We start from the raw sequence: 22,697 nt of genomic DNA on the forward strand, positions 1-22,697 counted from the left end.
AAAGATTCTATTAAAGGCGACACGACATCTTATGCGGTATATACACTGCAGATTCATGTGTTCACAACATCATCAGTTGCAGCTGTTTAACCACACACACGAAACTAATCATATTAACTCAATACACTCTTTTTCTCTTTCAGTTGCAATGTACTGTATCATGCTAACAAAAGCCTATTAGTAGTAGTAGTTCTATAAATAGTGGTGACAGCAGCAGCAGTAGTAGTATATAATCCACAATTTCCTGGTCACGTCACACTGCCACTTGGTTCAGGCAGAATTATTCATGGTAATTTGTGCATCAAGCCTCATGCTCACTATTTGTCACATAGTAGCAGTAGTTGTAGTAATACTGCTATTGGTAGCAGCAGTAGTAGTAACAATCATAGGATGGGTAGTAGCTGTGGCAGAAATACTGTAGTAGTTGCATGCAGAATTATTAATGTTTAGTTTTTTGTTTAGTTTTTATATCAATAATGTTCATTTGTGTTATTTGTGCTGCTATTTTTGCTGTAGTATCAGTCTTTGTAGTAAAAGTACTACCGGTAGTAATAGTAATTAGCAACAATGCTCATGGTAGTTGCAGTTTTAATTAGTAGTACAGTAGTAGTAACAACCGTAGGAATAGCTGCAGAAGAAATAGCAATAGTAGTTGTAGTCACAGTAGTATAGTTGCAGTAGTACTGTAGTAGCAGCAGCAACTGAAGTGGTAGTTATAGTATTAATCATACACATTGTACTACAGTAGCATTAACAACCGTAGGAGTAGCTGCAGCAGAAATAGTAATAGTAGTTGTTGTCATAGTAGCAGTAGTAGTACTAATAGTAGAAATAGTATTTGCAGGCAGAATTATTCATGCTTTTTTTTTTTTTTTTTTAATATTAATGATGTTAATTTGTGCTATTTGTGCTACTATTTATGTTGTTGTATCAATAGGCTATTTATAGTAAAAGTATTACAAGCAGTAGCAGCAGTAGCAGTAATTGTAATAGTAGTAGTAACAATTGTAGGACTAGCTGCGGCAGAAATAGTAGTACTGTGATAGTTGCAGTCATAGTGGTAGTAACAGATGTAGTCATAATAGTAGTAGTAGTAGCAGCAGCTGTAGTAGTACAGTAGTTGCAGTCGTAGGCATACAAGCAGTAGTAGCAGTAGTTGTAATCAGCCGTATTAGTAACAATTGTAGGGGTAGGAGTAGCTGCAGCAGAAATAGTAGTAGTAGTAATCATACAAGTAATAGTAGTAGTAGCCATACAAGTAGTAGTAGTATTTAATAATACCACCTTAACATTTGACAACCAAACAATTACACAAGGCGAATCAGTAAAGAATCTGGGTATTATCTTCGACCCAACTCTCTCCTTTGAATCACACATTAAGAGTGTTACTAAAACGGCCTTCTTTCATCTCCGTAATATCACTAAAATTCGTTCTATTTTATCCACTAGCGACGCGGAGATCATTATTCATGCGTTCGTTACGTCTCGTCTCGACTACTGTAACGTATTATTTTCGGGTCTCCCTATGTCTAGCATTAAAAAATTACAGTTGGTACAAAATGCGGCTGCTAGACTTTTGACAAGAACAAGAAAGTTTGATCATATTACGCCTATACTGGCTCACCTGCACTGGCTTCCTGTGCACTTAAGATGTGACTTTAAGGTTTTACTACTTACGTATAAAATACTACACGGTCTAGCTCCGTCCTATCTTGTCGATTGCATTGTACCATATGTCCCGGCAAGAAATCTGCGTTCAAAGAACTCCAGCTTATTAGTGATTCCCAGAGCCCAAAAAAAGTCTGCGGGCTATAGAGCGTTTTCTATTCGGGCTCCAGTACTATGGAATGCCCTCCCGGTAACAATTAGAGATGCTACCTCAGTAGAAGCATTTAAGTCCCATCTTAAAACTCATTTGTATACTCTAGCCTTTAAATAGCCCCCCTGTTAGACCAGTTGATCTGCCGTTTCTTTTCTTTTCTCCTCTGCTCCCCTTTTCCTTGAGGGTGGGGGGGGGGGGGGCACAGGTCCGGTGGCCATGGATAAAGTGCTGGCTGTCCAGAGTCGGGACCCGGGGTGGACCGCTCGCCTGTGCATCGGCTGGGAACATCTCTGCGCTGCTGACCCGTCTCCGCTCGGGATGGTGTCCTGCTGGCCCCACTATGGACTGGACTCTTACTATTATGTTGGATCCACTATGGACTGGACTCTCACAATACTATGTCAGACCCACTCGACATCCATTGCTTTCGGTCTCCCCTAGAGGGGGGGGTTACCCACATATGCGGTCCTCTCCAAGGTTTCTCATAGTCATTCACATCGACGTCCCACTGGGGTGAGTTTTTCCTTGCCCGTATGTGGGCTTTGTACCGAGGATGTCGTTGTGGCTTGTGCAGCCCTTTGAGACACTTGTGATTTAGGGCTATATAAATAAAGATTGATTGATTGATTGATTGATAGTAGTATTAGTCATACAAGTAATAGTAGTAGTAGTAGTAGTCATACAAGTAATAGTAGTAGTAGTAGTCATACAAGTAGTAGTAGTAGTAGCAGCAGCAGTAGAAGTAGTCATACAAGTAGTAGTAGTAGTAGCAGCAGCAGCAGTAGTAGTTCTAGTAGTACAGTATTTGTAGTTAATCAAGTAGTAGTAGTAGTAGCAGCAGTATTTGTAATTAGTCATATTAGTAACAATTGTAGGAGTAGTAATAGTAGTCATACAAGTAGTAGTAGTTGTAGTAGTACAGTATTTGTAGTTATACAAGTAGTAGTAGTAGTAGTAGTAGTAACAGCAGTAGTAGTAGTCATATAAGTAGTAGTAGTTGTAGTAGTACAGTATTTGTAGTTATATAAGTAGTAGTAGTAGTAGTAGTAGTAGCAGCAGTAGTAGTTGTAGTAGTACAGTATTTGTAGTTATACAAGTAGTAGTAGTAGCAGCAGTAGTTGTAATTAGTCATAGTAACAATTGTAGGAGTAGTAGTAGTAGTCGTTGTACACGTTGTAGTAGTTGTACAGTAGTGGCACCAGCAGGAGTTGTAGTGGCAGCAGCAGCGGTGGCACTTGTAGTCATACAGCAGTTGTATTAGTAGTATTAGTCATATAAGTGGTAGCAGTAGAAGTTGTAGGAACGGTAGTAGTAGTAGTTGTTGTAGCACTGTAGTTGTAATAGTATTATTAGTCATATAAATGGTATCAGTAGTACCGGTAGTAGGAATGGTAGTAGTAGTAGCAGTAGTAGTTGTAGTAGTACAGTAGTTGTAGTTATACAGGTAGTAGTAGCAGTAGTAGTTGCAATTAGTCATAGTAGTAACAATTGTAGGAGTAGCTGCTGCAGAAATAGTGGTTGTCGTAGTAGTAATGGTAGAAGTACAGTCGTACAAGTTGTACAGTAGTGGCACCATCAGGAGTTGTAGTAACAGCAGCAGCGCCAGTGGCACTATTAGTCACAATGTGGTATCAGTAGTAGCAGTTGTAGGAATGGTAGTAGTAGTAGTAGTAGTTGTTGTAATAGTAGTATTAGTCATAAAAGTGGTATCAGTAGTAATAGTTGTAGGAATGGTACTAGTAGTAGTAGTAGTGGTACTACTAATCACATCACACTTGTTGCTAGGCAGAATTTGTTTAATTTGTGCGTCAGGCCTTATGTTCACTATTTTTGTTTTCTTAACAAAAGGGATTTATTCTGCAAGTATTACTATTGGGACTGAAATGTAAATAAAATATTTTCAAAATAACTATTAAATATCAAGAGCTCGGCTCCACGTTCTCCTAATAGAAAGTCACGTACGCTGAGCATGTTTTAGTATCATTTACCAAGATTTTACTGTAAATCTACTGTACATCAGCTACTAAAGAGTTGTGTTGATATTGGTATTTTAATAAAAGCAATAATAACAGTAGGCTACATGTTGCCATTTACTCATTCAAACCTTTGTCCACTTGCATGCATTGCACCTATCAAGCCACCAAGCCACTCACCCTGTATTTTCTCCATCGATGACCAGTTTTCTGTCAAATTGTACGCTTTCATTATGTTGATGGGCTAATATCTGTCCTGGTAGACCAACATGACTACAAAAGCTATCCAAGAGCCACAACCTTGCCCACAAGACATGGTCGGTTTCCTTGGCAATAAGCTAAACACTGCCTCACTTCTCCAGGTGGAAGTGAGTCAACAAGAGCGCCGTTGTACACGTCGCCCCCGTAGCATCCGCACGCTTGATGGCTTTGTTGTGGAGCCGGTAGATAACACATGAGCAAAAAGGCAAACTGCTGTGTGCTGTTACTGACAACAAGCTGGTCTGAAAAGGACACACAATCACACGCAAACTCATCTGCCAGAACAGCCAGGCTATTAATCAGAAAGACTACAAATGGCTTCATGTACACACACACATTCTTGTATTTGTTACCTTCTTGAGACCTCTGAAAAATGCCTACCTCTTTAGGACCACCCTTTCTAGATATATAAAGATTTGTATTTACAACATTAATAATATATAAAAACTATGCAAATATAAAAAAGGTAAGCTTTTAGTTAATTATTTTTTTGTTTTTGATTGGTTTTTAATCTTCATTATTTAGTTCAAGTTATTACAGTATGTCTCTTTATACCTTTTTTTTAATTTTTTTTTTTAATTAATTTTGGCCAAAGCGAGTGCATTTCAATTTCTTACACACACTTGTTATTACATATGTTGGCCAGAGGGGAAGCACTTCAAATGTTTACACACACTTGTTATTTCATATGTTGACCAGAGGGGGAGCACTTTTAAAACCGACACAGTCAATTTGAAAAATCCCTCCTTTTTGAGACCACCCTAACTTTGATAGATTTCACCACCAGGGGTGCAAATGAGACATTCTCTATTAGATGCAATGGTTTTCGGTATTGGAAACTATAATTTCAGTCCTAACTTGTTCACCGGTCCTCATATGGAAGATACTTTTCCTTGTTGATGTCTCAAGAAGGGTAGAAATACAAGAACACACACACACACACATACACACATTCTTGTATTTGTTACCTTTTTGAGACCGCCGAAAAATGCATACCTCTTTAGGACCACCCTTTATAGATATATAAAAATTTGTATTTACAACATTAATAGTATATACATACTATGCAAATATAAGGTAAGCTTTTAGTTAATTTTTTTTGTTTGTAATTGTTTTTTAATCTTCATTATTCTTCACCATTCTATTCTATTATATTATTTACTTCAAGTTATTACAGTATGTCTCTATATACATATTTATTTATTTTTTATTAATTTTGGCCAAAGGGAGCGCATTTCAATTTCTTACACACACTTGTTTTTTCATATGTTGTCCAGAGGGGGAGCACTTTTAAAACCGATGCACAGTCAATTTGAAAAAGCCCTCCTTTTTGGGACCACCCTAATTTTGATGGATTTCAAATTAGACATTTTCTATTAGATGCAATGGTTTTCCGTATTGGGACCATGGTTTCGGTCCTAACTTGTTCACCGGTCCTCATATGGAAGGTACTTTTCCTTGTTGATGTTTCAAGAAGGGTGGAAATACAAGAAAACACACACACACACACACACACACACACACTCACACACACTCTAACAACCGCTAGTTTATCTCTTAGATATTAACTCTTCAATAAAGTCAATCATGCATTCACAGATTTAATAGTAAACACGGCAGTAAAAGTATACTAAACCTATTGTCAAATCACTGTAGTATTTGAGTTCAATATAACAAATAATAGCAATTATGAAATATTATGACGGTAAGAAACACTGCCATCTTTGTTGGTAAATGAGAGATAATTAGATCGTCACACATCAACATCTCTGTTCTGTATATGATGCCTTCTTGCCATGTCAGCATTGCAAATTAAATATGTGCTTAACGTTGCCTGACATTGGATAAATAATGGTTAAATAAATGTATAATTATATGCAAACTAGGGTTTGAAAATGCCTGTATGTTGTGGTATGTTTGCATACTATCCAGAAGGCTGTGAACTGTGAACAGGAACAGGAAGTAGGTCCGGGCTATGCGGGAGGACGACGATTGTGCTGTTTGAACAGTAAAAAGTTGATATTGTTACACATTCCTTAGTGTACACAAAAAACAAACACACGTTTCGATCAGACAGTTGAAGTGCACGTTCAAGCACCACTACGAGAAAAATCCGATGGGTGAAAATGACGATGATTGGCTAAATGTGCGGGAAAATTGCGAACATTGGACAAAGTTGCAAGGTCATGCATAATTTGCAGGGAATTGTTGAAATTTCTGGAATTGGCTCAATCCCAATTTTTTGAACATAAATGTGCTATACAATGGTACCTCGGTTTTTGAATGCCCAGCTTTTTGTGTGATTCGGTTTTCGTATATCGTCTTGGTTATTTACAAACAATTCCGTTTGCTTGTGTATCATTCAGCAGAAACTAAGAATCCACACGTTGGTCACTCATTTTTTTTTTTTTTTTGTGTACAATTGCAAAAAAAGCCACCACAGGGCCAAAGAAAGTTGCGATTGATAGCACTTTGGTATAGAAGGTGAGAAACACTATTTACCAGGTTTTTGGGACTGTAGGGCGCACCGGATTATAAAGCACACTGCCGATGAGCTGGTCTATTTTCATACAAAAAGCACACCGGATTATAGGGCGCATTAAAGGGGTCATATTATGATTTTCTTGTCAATGTAAAACACTTCCTTGTGGTCTACATAACATGTAATGGTGGTTCTTTGGTCAAAATGTTGCATAGATTATGTTTTACAGACCATCTTTAAGTTGCTTTCTGACAGTCGCTTCAGGATGCGCCGTTTTGTGGGCAGTCTTATCTCACATTCGACAGCGTCTTCTCCCCGTCATCTTTGTTGTAGCAGTGTAGCGTGCAAGGACGGGAGTGGAAGAAGTGTCAAAAGATGGAGCTAACTGTTTTAATGACATTCAGACTTTACTTCAATAAACAACGGAGCAGCATCTTCTCATCCGTGGCTCACTAGTGCAACAACGTCGGAAATGTGTCCCGTGAAAAACCGTCCGACCGAAACTCTCCAATAACTAACTAACTACTCCTTGGGTGAAAAATGTAAACTCACTACACTGGTAGTTTTTAGCACTTTCATAGTGAGTCTAGTGCCAGATATAAGTAAAAACTTTACACTACTTTATATTAGAAATGGCAACAGTGGAGGATGAATGTCCCATAACAAGAAGATAGAGAAGAAGACTATGGTGTTTTCATGGACTACAATGGCGGACGTGCACAAAATGTTCAGGACTTATACAGATCCCAAATACACATCAGCAGGTACCAGAAGGTAAGAAAAGTTGTTTTTGCATAATATTGGCAGAAAAAACGCCAGATAATATCTGCTAATGTGTGCCATTTTGCGGTCCTTATACACACACCATAATAATACTTGTATGTTGAAGCACAATACGTCTGTCTACAGTAGCCGTAATGCTCTCACAATCCATCAAGCGGTGTGGCTTCATAGCTTACCAAAGTCATACTAAAACATTTTAAAAGATTTTTAAACGCTGTGTGTAATGTTCTATATTCTCAATGGAACGTTTAAAGTTTTGGTGTCATTTACTGGCCTCATCTTGCAGTCTACATGTATCTCTTATGTGTGACTGCCATCTACTGGTCACACCTATTATTACACCATGTACAAAATAAAATAGCTTTGAGGTCGGTAAGCACAACCAGAATTATTCCGTACATTACGCACACGGGTTTATAAGGCGCACTGTCGATTTTTGAGAAAATTAAAGGATTTTAAGTGCGCCTTATAGTCTGAAAAATACAGTAATTCAAGAAATAACTCAGAGCAAAGTATAAAGATGGAATACCTCTCCGCTTATCGCCGTCTTCACCAACACGAGTCTTCAAGATAAAAGTGATATGAAATGTGCATTTATCCATTTCTCATTTATTTTGCATTTTTTTCTTCATATACTAATATAATTATTTGTTTTGTGTTAGTATTTGTTGGGTGTCTGGATTTGCATTATTTTCTTATGGGAAAACTTGATTGGGTTTTTCTTCGGTCTTGGTCGGACCTTTTGAGCAGATTACTAACAAAAACCGAGGTACCACAGTAAGTCCTGTAAATGCTAAATACCATGTTCATGTGAAACCAATGAATTCAAGCTAAGGTCTACGCTTTAGTCACATCTTGATTGTGTTATTTCAGATTCATTGTGGTGGCATATACTGCAAAAAGTCACTGTCCAAGTGCCTCTGGCCCGCATTGTAAGACTGGTTGCAACAACCCAAAACAGAATGTTATGCTTTTGATGATATTACGGACCGTAGATGGGGAACTCCCTCAATGGAATTTATCAACAACATGGGTGTTGTTGATAAATGGCTTTCGCTTTGTATAGTAGAGTTTTAACTTGCACTTACAGATGTAGCGACAAACTCTAGTTACTGACAGTGGATTTATGAAGTGTTCCTGAGTCCATGTGGTGATATCCTTTACACACTGATGTCGGTTTTTGATGCAGTACCGCCTGAGGGATCGAAGGTCCGTAATATCATCGCTTACGTGCAGTGATTTCTCCAGATTCTCTGAACCTTTTGATGATATCACGGACCGTAGATGGTGAAATCCTTAAAATCCTTGCTATAGTTTGTTGAGAAATGTTGTTCTCAAACTGTTTGACAATTTGCTCACGCATTTGTTCACAAAGTGGTGAACCTCGCTCCGTCCTTGTTTGTGATTGACTGACCATTTCATGGAAGCTGCTTTTAAACCCAATCATGGCACTCACCTGTTCCCAATTTGCCTGTTCACCTGTGGGATGTTCCAAATAAGTGTTTGATGAGCATTACTCAACTTTCTCAGTCTTTTTTGCCACTTGTGCCAGCTTTCTTGAAACATGTTGCAAGCATCAAATTCCAAACGAGCTAATATTTGCAAAAAATATCAAAGTTTACCAGTTCAAACGTTAAATATCTTGTCTTTGCAGGGCATTCAATTGAATATAGGTTGAAAAGGATTTGCAAATCATTGTATTCTGTTTTTATTTACCATTTACACAACGTGCCAACTTCACTGGTTTGGGGTTTTGTATTATTACAGAAAGAAACTATACATGCTTAAGACCATGTTTGTGTGAAACCAATGAATTCCAGCTAAGGTCTACGCTTTAGTCACATCTTGATTGTGTTATTTCCGATTCATTGTGGTGGCATACGCTGCAAAAAGTCACTGTCCAAGTGCCTCTGGCCCGCATTGTAAGATGGGTTGCAACAACCCAAAACAGCATTTTATGCGGCGTGTACAATAACAACACAGTATAGTGCAGAGCTCGAAAATGCAGAGTCACCATGGTAACAGGATGCAACTGGCTTTGTAAAAAGATGATAGAGACAAAATAACACTACAGGATGCAATGGTTAAAAAGAATGCATCCTACTTTTGTCCATGAGAACCAGCAGGGCAGCATGCATGGGCTACTGTATGTGTACTCCAGGTCAAGCTGACGCCTCTTCTCCTTACATAATCACATATTCAAACAATAAAACATCACACCATGACTGAGTCTACAAAGTTGCATAACATTCCTTCTGTGGGAATGGACCACGTTCGGGTCCACATGTGTCATGCTACTGTCCAACACATCAACATGACATAAGCATCCATGAATCCACCATAGTGATGGTGGTGGTGGTGGTGCTCGATCCTACCTGTCCGCAGGTTGAAGGAGAAGCGGGCTTCGACCAGGTAGGGGGTGTCGCTCTTGGAGCGCAGTCTCCGGATCAGTCGGCGGTCTGTGCCGTCTGGAGTGGTCGCCATCAACCTGGGCCAGGGTCCTCTAGTGACTGCCGGCCGACTGGGGCGCACTCAACCACAGTGGGAGGTAGATATGTGTGATGAAGAGGAGGAGGAGGATGCTCAGAGGGAGAAGAAGAGAGGGAGTGATGAATCCCGTGTATAGCATCCTCGTACACGACGATCGCATCCTCTTAAATATCTCTTCTCACCCTGATTGTGATTGATAATACAGTACTACAAATACCACCGACGTAACGCACAATTGCGCACATTGGTGGTGACGTCAAAAGGGGTGTGAATGAACTGCAGTTCTAAACTCGACCTGCAGATGACGCCCGCACACTGCACGTTACCCATTTGGGGTTTTGCGACATCTAGATAAGGTTTACGGCTGCGAGTTGCGAGAAAAGTAAACAAGCAAGCTCGCACCGCTGTGGCAACTCGACAGCAGCGTCGCTTGTCGAACTTTCAAGGCGTCCAGAGAGCTCAACAATAGAGGTAAGCGTAACATTTACCGCCAAAGCTAATGTTGAGTGTTCATGTCCCTGTCGTGTTCCTAAAAATACGACATTAAAGTTCCTTTCGACGCCTCAGCCAGTGAAACAGCCTCTGCGCTTTCGCGTAAATTAACATATCGCGAGATTACAGCAACCCACTCAAAATATATACTGTATTTGGATTATGTATTTTCTGTCGTAGAAGTATAGAAAGTTACACAAAGTAATGACTCGAACAACGCTAATGTTAAGTGTTCAGTTCCCTGTTGTTTTAGAACACGGTTCCTAAAAATACGACATTAAAGTTCCTTTCGACGCCTCAGTCAGTGAAATTTAGCCTGTGCGCTTTCGCGTAAATTAACATCTCGCGAGATTACAGCAACACACTATAAGAAAAATATATACTGCATTAGGATTATGTATTTTCTGTCGTAGAAGAATAGAACATTACACATAAGTAATAACTCGAACAGTTAGTGTGGTTGTTAGGCAGCGAATAGCTAACTTTTAGACTTAAGAGTTATTCTTGCACACTTTTTTGAAATGGTATATATCTTGTAAAACCTGTTTTGGGCACAGTAGTTTGCACTCTTGCTAGCAGGACGCACCCACAGGTCCACAAAGCTGAGTTAAAACTCTTCTAATCATTTAATGTCATCTGAAGGAAGACTGTTTTGAATGCATGCATATGTTTTACTCAATTATGACCAGAGGTGGGACCAAGTCCTTGTTTTGCAAGTCACAAGTAAGTCTCAAGTCTTTGCCCTCAACTCCCGAGTCAAGTCCAAAGTCAAAACTGGAAAGTCTCAAGTCAAGTCCCAAGTCCTGCATTTTGAGTTTCGAGTCCTTTCAAGTCCTTTTAACCACCGACTAATATATTTACACAGATTGTGTATGCTTTTAAAATGCTGTATTTATTTATTAAAACAAGTGCATTTGAAATTGCAGGAAAAAAATAGTGCTGACATTGCACTTCATGATAGCACTATTAACCAGTCATTTTAAACATTTAACTCATTCCTTTACAGAATAAACACATTCGAAAAAACAAGTGCAACTGTACTTATTTGCACAAAAGTGTTAACATTGTATTTCCATGGCATATTGCATTGTAACTAGTTCCACAGCAGTTTCTATCCTGTTCTTACCTTATCTCATTGATCTTATCTCATACTGTATGTGTGTTTATGTGTGCGTACACATGGAAAACATAACAAATACATGAACATAACAATGAACAGAGTTGTACTTTTTAGCACTATTAACCAGTCATTTTAAACATTTAACTCATTCATTTACAGAATAAACACATTTGAAAAAGGAAGTGCAACTGTACTTATTTGCACAAAAGTGTTAACATTGTATTTCCATGGCATATTGCATTGTAACTAGTTCCACAGCAGTTTCTATCCTGTTCTTACCTTATCTCATTGATCTCATCTCATACTGTATGTGTGTTTATGTGTGCGTACACATGAAAAACATAACAAATACATGAACATAACAATGAACAGAGTTGTACTTTTTAGATGTCAGGGCCCTATGCAATATGTACACATATTCTTAATATAGTGTACATTTTAACTGACCTTTATTTGGCTATGTTTGTCTTTTTGTAGGTGGCTAAAATACGCGGTGCTGCTGACCGCCGTCTAACGTTACGTTACTGTGTGTGATACATTGACTAACGTAACATTATGTGTAGGTACCTCAAGCAACCCTGCTTAAAAAATAAATCACTTGACAAAAAGTATGAATAAGGTAGTGAACTGCAGTGGACGCAACAGATTGCCGTGTTTGTAATGACGTTATAACCATAGACATCTTATAAGTAGACAGAGCATTGGCTGCTGTGACGCGAGCAATTTGGCCGCCATCTTTAAGTGGTGATGAGGAGTCGGCAAGCAGACCTAAACTGACAGTTGACAGGTAGAAAACAAAGATGCCGGCTTGGTGTTCAGCGTTTTCCTGCTCAAATGAGCGGACTGTTGAAAATAGTAATCGGGGGATTACTTTTCACAAGTAAGATTTAACATTAACGTACTATTGGTTGTATTTTGTGAAAAGAATATTACCACAGAGTTGAGAAGGAGCAAAGATCTTCAATATTTGTATGTAAAAATCGCAAAGAAATCTTCTGGGGGAGGATGACGCCCCTACAAGGGTTTGGTTTAAAAACTTTCTGCCCCACCTAAAACAAAATTCACCAGCCGCCACTGATTATGATGCATTCTCACTTTAGGCAAAATATAAGACAATACTTTCTTAACAGTTTAATTGTAACCATAAATAAGTCTTCAAGTAACAATATTCAAATACTCACATTGTTGGGTAAGCCAGAATTTGGTTTTATTTATTTGGGGCGGCATGGCGTAGTGGGTAGAGCAACCGTGCCAGAAACCTGAGGGTTGCAGGTTCGCTCCCCGCCTCTTACCATCCAAAAATCGCTGCCGTTGTGTCCTTGGGCGGGACACTTCACCCTTTGCCCCCGGTGCCACTCACACCGGTGAATTGAATGATGAATGATAGGTGGTGGTCGGAGGGGCCGTTGGCGCAAATTGCAGCCACGCTTCCGTCAGTCTACCCCAGGGCAGCTGTGGCTATGAAAGTAGCTTACCACCACCAGGTGTGAATGTTTGATGGGTTCTACATGTAAAGCGACTTTGGGTACTTAGAAAAGCGCTATATAAATCCCAGTTATTATTATTATTATTATTATTCTGAATCCAGTGAAACAGATTGGTGGTTTTAGCTGATATAAAGACTTTCAGGTGTTTATATATGTTTATGTTTAAGTATTTGGCAGACGCTTTTATCCAAAGCGACATACATATAAAACAATCACTGTAAACATGATCATTTAAGGGAAGAATGTAATACAAAATATCAATACAAAGTGTCAAGACAGAATAAACTCTCTGCTGCTGCAGCAACAGAGATATAGTCTATAGGTCCCTAACATATATAGATATCTAATGTATTCATACATTGTTTATGTAGGATATACGCATGTGTATATATCACCTAATCATATTGTTTCTTCAAATTAAAAATAGCTGACCGTTTTTTCCCCCTTCTCTGGGATTACAGTATATTCCCAGTTTTGATCTCGGACGTCTGGTCACTTATAGCATATAAGAATATTCTATTACTGTTAAGCAAACTATGAATAATAAAACACGCCACAACTTGTGTCCTTTATCATAGCTACAGGTATGACAAAAACCGCGTGAAAATCAGTGGTATTCAGTGAGGTAAGATGAATTAAATGCGCTGACAGTTCATTGCTCCTGCCAAATGAATTGCACTGAGTGGAGCGGATCACCACTCCAAGATGGCGGCCCCGTGTCTTGTCTGCGCCAGTAGGCAGTAGCGCTCGATGCTGCGTACCCTTATAAGATATTTATGGTTATAACGTTAGCAGTGAGTTTACAGCCTCACTGATTTAACTACACAGCAAATAAAAGTCACGTTACTTAGCCAATAAACGTTAGCTTACATTCAAAACTTACCCTTCTTTGTGCAACTTGAAATGTCGAACGAAGTTGGAAGTTATTGCGTCTCCGTCTGTAATCTTCAAACTGCATGCTTTGCATACGGCAATTCGTTTTTTGTTGACCAAATCGTAGTTTTTATACCCGAACAAAACCAACTTTGGCATCATTTTTTCTCACCCCCGCGTTGTTTGACAATTCTTCTTAAAATCCAATCAAATTTTCCTGCAATTTGATTGGATGAGAGCTGTGGGATGAAAACAACGTAGATCTAATTTGATTGGCTGTTGTACTGACAGGAACAACACGCTGCCAGACACGCTGATAGATAGACACACAAGTACAAAATGAAAGATACGCAGCGATCCTGAATAACTTTTTAATCTTTGGGTTTTGGGGAAAGTAGCAAGTCAAGTCAAAAGGCTCAAGTCCAAGTGAAGTCACAAGTCATTGATGTTAAAGTCTAAGTCGAGTTGCAAGTCTCTTTACATTTTGTCAAGTCGAGTCTAAAGTCATCAAATTCATGACTCGAGTCTGACTCGAGTCCAAGTCATGTGACTCGAGTCCACACCTCTGATTATGAATAAATTCATAGTTATTATCTCCCAAACGTTAATTTTGTGTTTTGTTTACCTCCTATTATAGTGACAATGCTCTTACAATACCGAGCTGTTGTGTCATTGGGACGCCGCATGTGTTCCACTCGTGTGACGGGAGGACCTTTGGTGGACACAGCAAGACCCAACTCAGGTAATATTCAGGTTTTGCAAACAGAAGCCACTACTAGGAATAATCCCTGACTAAAGTAATCGGAAAAGTGGTAGTAATTCCAGCCACAAACTGTAATACGTCCTTGGCGTAGCTTTACTCCAAAAATATCACATCAACTATTCAACCCTAACTTTTCCAGACATATCTGAATTCCGAGAGGTCTTTGCCAAAGCCAAGCACATAGCTATCATCACAGGGGCAGGTGTCAGTGCTGAGAGCGGACTCCCAACTTTCCGAGGTGAACATGAGAAATGGAGGAAATGGCAGTCGCAAGTGAGTTTATCAAATACATTGTGTTTGCTCTATCATAACATAATACTGTATATTTTCACATAAAGCTGGATTTATTTCTGCAGCAACAACTAACAGATTCAAAACATTCTAATCCAGTGGTTCTCAAACATTTTCACCAAGTACCACCTCAGAAAAAAACCTGGCTCTGAAGTACCACCATACTGACCAACATTAAAAACAAGGCTGAGGTTGTATTTAAGAAGTCTATAAACTGTACTTTCGGACTATAAGGTGCACTTAAAATCCTTTTCATTTTCTCAAAAATCGACAGTGTGCCTTATAACCCGGTGGGCCTAATGTATGGAATAATTATGGTTGTGCTTACCGCCCTCGAAGCTATTTTATGTGGTACATGGTGTAATAAGTGTGACCAGTAGATGGCAGTCACACATAAGAGATACTTGAAAACTGCAAGATGACGCCAGTAAACAACACCAAAACTTTAAATTTTTCATTGAAAATTTAGAACATTACAAACGGCGCTCAAAAATCTGTCAAAATGTTTTTAGTACGACTTTGGTAAGCTATGAAGCCGCACAATTTGATGAATTGTCGACGCATTAAACATACGAGTATTATTATGGTGCGTGTATAAGGACCGCAAAATGGCACCTATTATCCGACATTATCTGTTGTTTTGTTTTGCAATATTATGCAAAACCAACTTTTCTTACCTTCTGGTACCTGCCTATGTGTATTTTGGGTCTGCATAAGTCCTGAAAATTTGAGCGCGTCCGCCATTGTAGTCCGTGCCGACACCGTAGTCAATAGCTTCTTCTTTTTCTCTACCTTCTGATGTGGCATTCATCTTCCGCTGTTGCCATTTCTAATATAAAGTAGTGTAAAGTTCTTACTTATATCTGTCAGTAGACTAGCTATCAAAGCGCTAAAAACTATAGTGGGTTTACATAATTCACCCACAGAACTTAAGTTATTAAAGGGTTTCGGTCGGATGGTTTTTCACAGGACACATTTCCAGCGTTGTTGTTGCACTAGTGAGCCAAGGATGAGAAGATGCTGCTCTGTTATTGATTTAAGTAAAGTCTGAATGTCATTAAAACAGTTGGCTCCATCTTTTGACACTTTTTCCACTCCCGTCCTTGCACGCTACACCGCTACAACAAAGATGACGGGGAGAAGACGCTGTCGAAGATGAGCCACGTATATAAGACCACCCACAAAACGGCGCATCCTGAAGAGATGCTCAGAAAGCTACTTGAAGATGATCTGTAAAACATAATCTATGCAACACTTTCACCAAATAACCACCATCACATGTTATGTAGACCAGGGGTCCCGAAACACCGGGCCACGGCCCGGTACCGGTCCGTGGATCGATTGGTACCGGGCCGCACAAGAAATTAAAATTGTTTTTTTATTTATTTATTTTTTTTAATTAAATCATTCTGTTATTAATATTTCTGGTTCCTACATTATATATCAATATAGATCAATACAGTCTGCAGGGGTACAGTCCATAAGCACACATGATTGTATTTTTTTATGACAAAAAAAAAACACCCCCTCCACCCGGTCCGTGGGACAAATTTCCGAGCGATGACCGGTCCGCAGTTACAAAAAGGTTGAGTACCACTGATGTAGACCACAAGATAGTGTTTTAAATTTAGAAAAAAATCATAATATGAACCTTTTAATGCGCCTTATAATCCAGTGCGCCTTTTGTATGAAAATAGACCTGAATAGACCCGCTTAAATAGCAGTGCACCTTATAAAACGGTGCGCCCTATTGTCCGAAAAATACGGTAATACTTTTGTTCACTGTAACGCTACACACAATTTAAACAGTAACACTGTGTTTGAATATAGAAAAACATAACTCTGTATTTTAATCAAGTGACTCTTTGGCGTTCCACTATATGGAGCCTACATACCACAGTTTTAGAATCACTGTTCTAATCTATGCTTTTTCCGTCCTGAGAATTTCTTGACTCACCCTCCTAATGGATACATCTCCATGCTCCTGCAGGACCTGGCTTCTCCAGAGGCCTTCTCCCGCTACCCTTCACGAGTGTGGGAGTTCTACCATCACAGGAGAGAGCTGGCGTTGAATAAAACGCCCAACTCCGCTCATGTCGCCATAGCAGAGTGCGAGGCTCGGTTGAAAAAGCAGGGCCGCTCCGTCGTCGTCATCACACAGTGCATCGACGATCTGCACCAGCAGGCGGGCTCCAAACATGTGCTCAGAATTCACGGTGCGTGGCCCGGTACAGCGTCAATCATCAGCTAAAAGCAAGGTTGAGGCTACAATGACACAAACCTTCTAATTGTTCCGTTTGAAAGACGGTGATGGGGACAGCCAAAATGTGTGTACATTAGTGAAAAGATAACTCTTGCTGTGAATCGTTGTTTTGTGTGTTGAACTGCAGGTAGTCTGATGGAGACGCGCTGTTTGACCTGCGGAGACGTGGACGTCAATAAGCGCAGCCCCATTTGTGCAGCCCTCAAGAACAAAGGGTAGAAATCACAATTGTAACCTAATTATACTGTAAAACAGGAACTTGTACATGTATTTGTAAGTCGGTGTGCCATAACAACCATGTTATTGATATTTCAAGAATGACCAAAATCTATCCAATTAATTATCTATACTGTATTTCGGTCACGGGTGATGTTTGGTGGCCGGAAGTCAGCCTACTCCAGCTGACTTCAGGGTCCCATGGGTCCCCCGTCCCTAACAGTTATTAAAAAACCTGGCAACTAATATCATACAGTACAGGCCAAAACTTTAGACACACTTTCTCATTCAATGTGTTTTCTTTATTTTCATGACTATTTACATTGTAAATTGTCACTGAAGGCATCAAAACTATGAATGAACACATGTGGTGTTATGTACTTAACAAAAATGGTACCCACCCTTTGCTCTGATTAGTGCTTTGCACACTCTTTGCATTCTCTCGATGAGCTTCAAGAGGTAGTCACCTGAAATGGTTTGCACTTCACAGGTGTCATAGTTTTGATGCCTTCAGTGACAATCTACAATGTAAATAGTCATGAAAATAAAGAAAACACATTGAAATGAGAAGGTGTGTCCAAACTTTTGGCTTGCACTGTATGTAAAAGAAAAAAGCATATGTCTCCTTTAAATTAGATAGGCTCCAGCGCCCCCCCGCAACCCCGAAGGGAATAAGCGGTAGAAAATGGATGGATGGACTTATGACAACTCTGGTGCCACTGTTGGCTTGCGTTTTTTTTTCTGCAATTTACATGCATGTGTTACATTCCTCTTCATGTAGTTCCCCGGACCCAAATGTGGCCGATGCTGACATTCCTGTGGATAAACTACCAAGGTGGGATTAATATTTTGCTACCTATTTGCATTAGCACAACTCCTCAATGTCTTTTTATATTTTATTTCATGAGGCAATGTTGGTCAAGGAACTCTTTTGCTTTTTACTCATACTGACCAGTAGGAGGCAGTTGTGCTCTATTATGTGATGAATGCAAATTGACCAAGACAAGGAACATCACTCACATTGATGCTGTTTGTTGTCTTTACATTTGTTTTCCTTACAGTATATAGAAAGAAGACATGATTAATGTAATTTGACCCTAAAATGTTAGATACTGAATACTGTATTGACAAACCTAATACAATTGTGTCTGGAGCTTATATCCACACATTTTCTAATGATTGCCATGCTTTCATAAGGTGTTCCGAAAGTGAGTGCAACGGTCTGCTGAGGCCCAACGTCGTGTTTTTCGGGGAGACGTTGGACTCTCATATCCTGACCAAGGTGGAAAAAGAGCTGGAAGTCTGTGATCTTTGTTTGGTGGTAAGTTGTCATTGACATTATTATTTAATAATAGTTTTTACAATTCATTTGATCACACAAAAGCCACACCTCTGTGTGGTTGCTCATGTTTTTCTCCCTCAGCATAAAATAGATGGTTTTAAAAACCTTTACTTTGACTAATACCCACGTCTATCTTAACCACAAATCAGTAGTACCTCAACTTATGAGCTTAATTGGTTCTGTGACAGAGCTCTTAACTCAAAATGCTCGTATCGCAACGCAAAGTCTCCCATTGCAGTTAATTAAAAAAACAGCACAATTCTAAAATGAAACATGCATTTTAAAAGGAATAACAAACTTTAAGATAATACGTATTTTATAAAATATATTACAATAGAATGTGCTACAAAACAACTACAGCAGTTTTCTGATTTAATGTAGTAATAATAATGTATATAATTTACCTTGGAGAGCAGACTTCTACGATATCCCCTTCGAGCTGCATATCCGTCAAACACACCATCAGCAATGTCTTCATATTTTAATGGATAAATGTTCACCGTTTAGAAGTTATTTTCACCTCCTTGGCTGGCGATGTCGAAATCGACTCATTCGGCTTCAGTATGATGCAGACTAGCAACTGCTTGGTGAAGTTGGCTACATGCGCACATTCATCAAAACAGGTTTTTGGCAATTTATTTCTTTAATTAAATGAATATCATCTATTTCTTTTTCTCAGCACAGTCCTTCACACTCACTTTCTCAGTTTCAATGTTTGGAAAACAAAGTTATGGTGATCTCTAGCTGTAAACTAATGCTAGCGGGTCAGACACCGAATGTTTTGGTCGTTTCTTACGGGGTTCACCGTGGCATTGACTACGGCAATTAACGTCGGGGAGGTTTGCAACGTTAAGCATAACAATTAGCCAAGAGAGATCTAGTAAATCGGGGCACTTATACGTTGAGTTGCCACTCTACATGGTGTCTGGAAAGCTGCCAAGAATTTAGAGAGAAAGTGTTGTTTTATGCATGCAAAGTATTCAGGAACAAAAGCTGCAGAACATTGCAACATTGACCTGATTATAAAATAGGAATGACCTAATAATACAAAACCAGTTCCTGAGCCCATGTGGTGATATCCTTTACACACTGATGTCAGTTATTGATGTAGAACCACCTGAGAGATCGAAGGTCACGGGCATTGCCGCTTACGTGCAGTGATTTCTCCAGATTCTCTGAACCTTTTGACGATATTACGGACCGTAGATGGTGAAATCCCTAAATTTCTTGCAATAGCTCTTTGAGAAATGTTGTTCTTAAACTGTTGGACAATTTTCTCCCGCATTTGTTCACAAAGTGGTGACCCTCGCCCCATCCTTGTTTGTGAATGTTCCAAATAAGTGTTTGATGAGCATTCCTCAACTTTCTCAGTCTTTTTTTTGCCACTTGTGCCAGCTTTTTTGAAACATTTTGCAGGCATCAAATTCCAAATGAGCTAATATTTACAAAAAATAACAAAGTTTACCAGTTCGAATGTTAAGTATCTTGTCTTTGCAGTTTATTCAATTGAATGTAGGTTGAAAAGGATTTGCAAATTATTTTATTTTGTTTTTATTTACCATTTACACAACGTGCCAACTTCACTGGTTTTGGGTTTTGTACAACACAACATTTACTAGAAGCCTTGTACTCTCTGCAGTTTAGTCCTATGTCCTTGGCCACAATATGGGAAAACAACTGTATATAATATATGAAATAAAGTGCTGTGTAGTAGATTTTTATTTGCTTTTGAATTACTTGCATGCTGTCCTTGATGTTTTCCAGGTGGGTACGTCATCAATCGTCTACCCGGTAGCCATGTTTGGCCCTCAGGTCGCATCCAGAGGCGTGCCGGTTGCAGAATTCAACCTGCGAACAACACCAAAGTCGGAGTACTTTACGTAAGATCTAACACAACCACACCCATTCACAAGGGGTTAAACCAGGGGTGCCCACACTTTTTCTGCAGGCGAGCTACTTTTCAATTGACCAAGAGGAGGCGATCTACCTCATTCATATAAAATAAAATGTATATTTATTTATTTATGAAAGACACATTTTTGTTAACAAGTTAAAGGTGTTTATTGATAATACAAGCATGTTTAACACATATAGATTCCTTTCTTTCATGAAGACAAGAATATAAGTTGGTGTATTACCTGATTCTGATGACTTGCATTGATTGGAATCAGACAGTAGTGATGATAACGTCCACATTTTCAAATGGAGGAGAAAAAAAGTCCTCCTATCTGTCCAATACCACATGAAAGTGGTTGTTTTTTGCCATCTTATTTGTCCAGCTTCCATACTCCTTTTTATACACTTTACAAGAAATACATTGGCGGTAAACTCCGTAGCTTGCTAGCTTGTGCACGCCAGCTTTCTGAGACTCTTATTTTGTTAGCACAGGCAGGATGAAGCAGCGCTTTTATTGTGAAGACAGGAACTGTGCAGTCAATCTTTAGAGTTTTGGCGGCAGGTACGGCGCGAGAGTCTGTTGAAATAAAAAGTGTTTCTCGCCTTTCTGTCGGTAATTTTTTTCTTAATAATGATCTGGCAGCATTTCACGAGACCCTCAGATGCCGTGAATGTCAATCAAGTGACGAAAGTGACGTCTTGGTGAAGATTGATGATCGTTAATTTTTATGTCTATTTCTTTAATGCCTGGCTGGCGATCGACTGACACACCCTCCACCATCGACCGGTAGCTCGCGATCGACGTAATGGGCACCCCTGGGTTAAATGATACGTGACACATCTGTGCGACAACATGTGTACTGGGTCTTCATCATAGCTTAGTTTTTGTGTTACACAGGCACCACTTCCAGGGGCCATGTGGGACGACGCTGCCTGCAGCCCTTGCGCGGCACGAGTCTGAGGTCTAACGAACAGCCCCAACCAGTGGTTTCAGGCAACAGTCCAAATAAAAAAAGGGGTTGTTGTCGTATTCTCTTACATATGTTTGCCTTTCAAGCTTCTGATGCTTGGGTGTGTAGAATGTATCTTCGCAGGTGACCTCATACTTGAACGAGCTGCTCAATAACTGGAAATTAGATATGTGCTGGGAGGGTTAAGAATCGGCTAGACTGACCGCCAAGAGGAATTGTTACATACGTATGCAGTAGATGACTATTTCTTACTTTTTTATACAGACTGTGTACCTAACGGCACAATTACAAGCACTAAATTACATACAATACCCCCAAAAATCTACATCATGTATACTGTACCGAGCATATTTAGGTGCTAAAGGATAATTATTTTTCCTTGTGTTATTTTGTGCCTTTCACAAACTGCCTTGACCAAACCTTTGCTTTAAACGTCGTAGAGCTCATGTTACATGGATTTATTGCACACAATACATACCTGCTCATGTTCATGAACGTCTGTGTCAGCCTATGTATTCTTACTCTGGGTTCAATCGCGATAAATGGGAATTATTATGTCTTTTACATGTTTTGCCTAGAAATTTAACACACACTTTATGACCATCTACTCAAATCATAATGATGATCAAGCAAAATTACTTGGTGATTATTTGAAAAATGTATTAAAACATTTACGTTTTGTATTCAATTGCATCATACGTGATTCTTTTAATACAGGTGTGTCAAGCTCATTTTAGCTCAGGGGCCGCATGGAGGAAAATCTGTGCACATGCGGGCCGGACTATTAAAATCATGGCATTAAAACAAAAAAATAAAGACAACTTCAGATTGCTTTCTTTGTATTAATTTGGCCAAAAATAGAACAAACGCATTTTGAAAATCTTACAATAAAAATATAGAAAAAAATACCGGCAGCGGTAAAGTTTAGATCCATGAAGGAAAGAAGAAAGTGAATGAATGTTTATAACTGAATACATTTACATATGCATTCAAATGTGTTTTTCTTTTGTATTATTTTTTTTAATGATAAAGTAATGTTTATGACAACCTTTTTCCAAAACACAATATAGAATGTGAGATATAACAGGATAATGCATACATTTATCAGTTGTTTTCAAAACGGTTACAAAAAAGTGAGACCCCAAAAATTTACTGTGGGACCCCATTTTTAT

General features: G+C 39.1%; 2 protein-coding genes across 3 annotated transcripts in view; one reads left to right on the plus strand and one right to left on the minus strand.

Moving 5' to 3' along the window:
- The window catches only part of LOC133618812 (phosphatase and actin regulator 1-like), a 105,018-nt gene extending 94,987 nt beyond the window's left edge, over positions 1 to 10,031 (minus strand). Inside the window, exon 1 of one of the 2 annotated variants that reach the window (XM_061979550.2) lies at positions 9,697 to 10,031. In XM_061979550.2, the coding sequence (XP_061835534.1) occupies positions 9,697 to 9,805 (109 nt within the window). In that variant the 5' untranslated portion in view covers positions 9,806 to 10,031. The remainder of the gene's footprint in view (positions 1 to 9,696) is intronic. The other variant, XM_072915189.1, reaches the window with a different exon arrangement.
- Positions 10,032 to 10,117: 86 nt separating this feature from the next.
- LOC133618814 (NAD-dependent protein deacylase sirtuin-5, mitochondrial-like) lies at positions 10,118 to 22,356 on the plus strand. Its single transcript, XM_061979551.1, has 9 exons — positions 10,118 to 10,282; positions 14,421 to 14,525; positions 14,686 to 14,819; positions 16,828 to 17,053; positions 17,228 to 17,315; positions 18,098 to 18,151; positions 18,514 to 18,637; positions 20,423 to 20,538; positions 21,453 to 22,356. Exons 2-9 carry the CDS (start codon positions 14,426 to 14,428, stop codon positions 21,520 to 21,522), a joined length of 912 nt encoding a protein of 303 aa, XP_061835535.1. The 5' UTR covers positions 10,118 to 10,282; positions 14,421 to 14,425; the 3' UTR covers positions 21,523 to 22,356.
- The last annotated feature ends 341 nt before the right edge of the window (positions 22,357 to 22,697 follow it).

The sequence above is a fragment of the Nerophis lumbriciformis genome, linkage group LG19 (assembly GCF_033978685.3).
Source record: "Nerophis lumbriciformis linkage group LG19, RoL_Nlum_v2.1, whole genome shotgun sequence".
Taxonomy (NCBI): Eukaryota; Metazoa; Chordata; class Actinopteri; order Syngnathiformes; family Syngnathidae; genus Nerophis; species Nerophis lumbriciformis.

What these genes read in the sequence shown, in the direction of transcription:
- LOC133618814 (XM_061979551.1), top strand. Translation starts at nt 14,426, where the DNA reads ATGCTCTTACAATACCGAGCTGTTGTGTCATTGGGACGCCGCATGTGT. An exon ending in GGAGGAAATGGCAGTCGCAA is followed by an intron (nt 14,820 to 16,827) that starts GTGAGTTTATCA and finishes ATGCTCCTGCAG; the next exon opens with GACCTGGCTTCTCCAGAGGC. An exon ending in CCTGTGGATAAACTACCAAG is followed by an intron (nt 18,152 to 18,513) that starts GTGGGATTAATA and finishes TGCTTTCATAAG; the next exon opens with GTGTTCCGAAAGTGAGTGCA.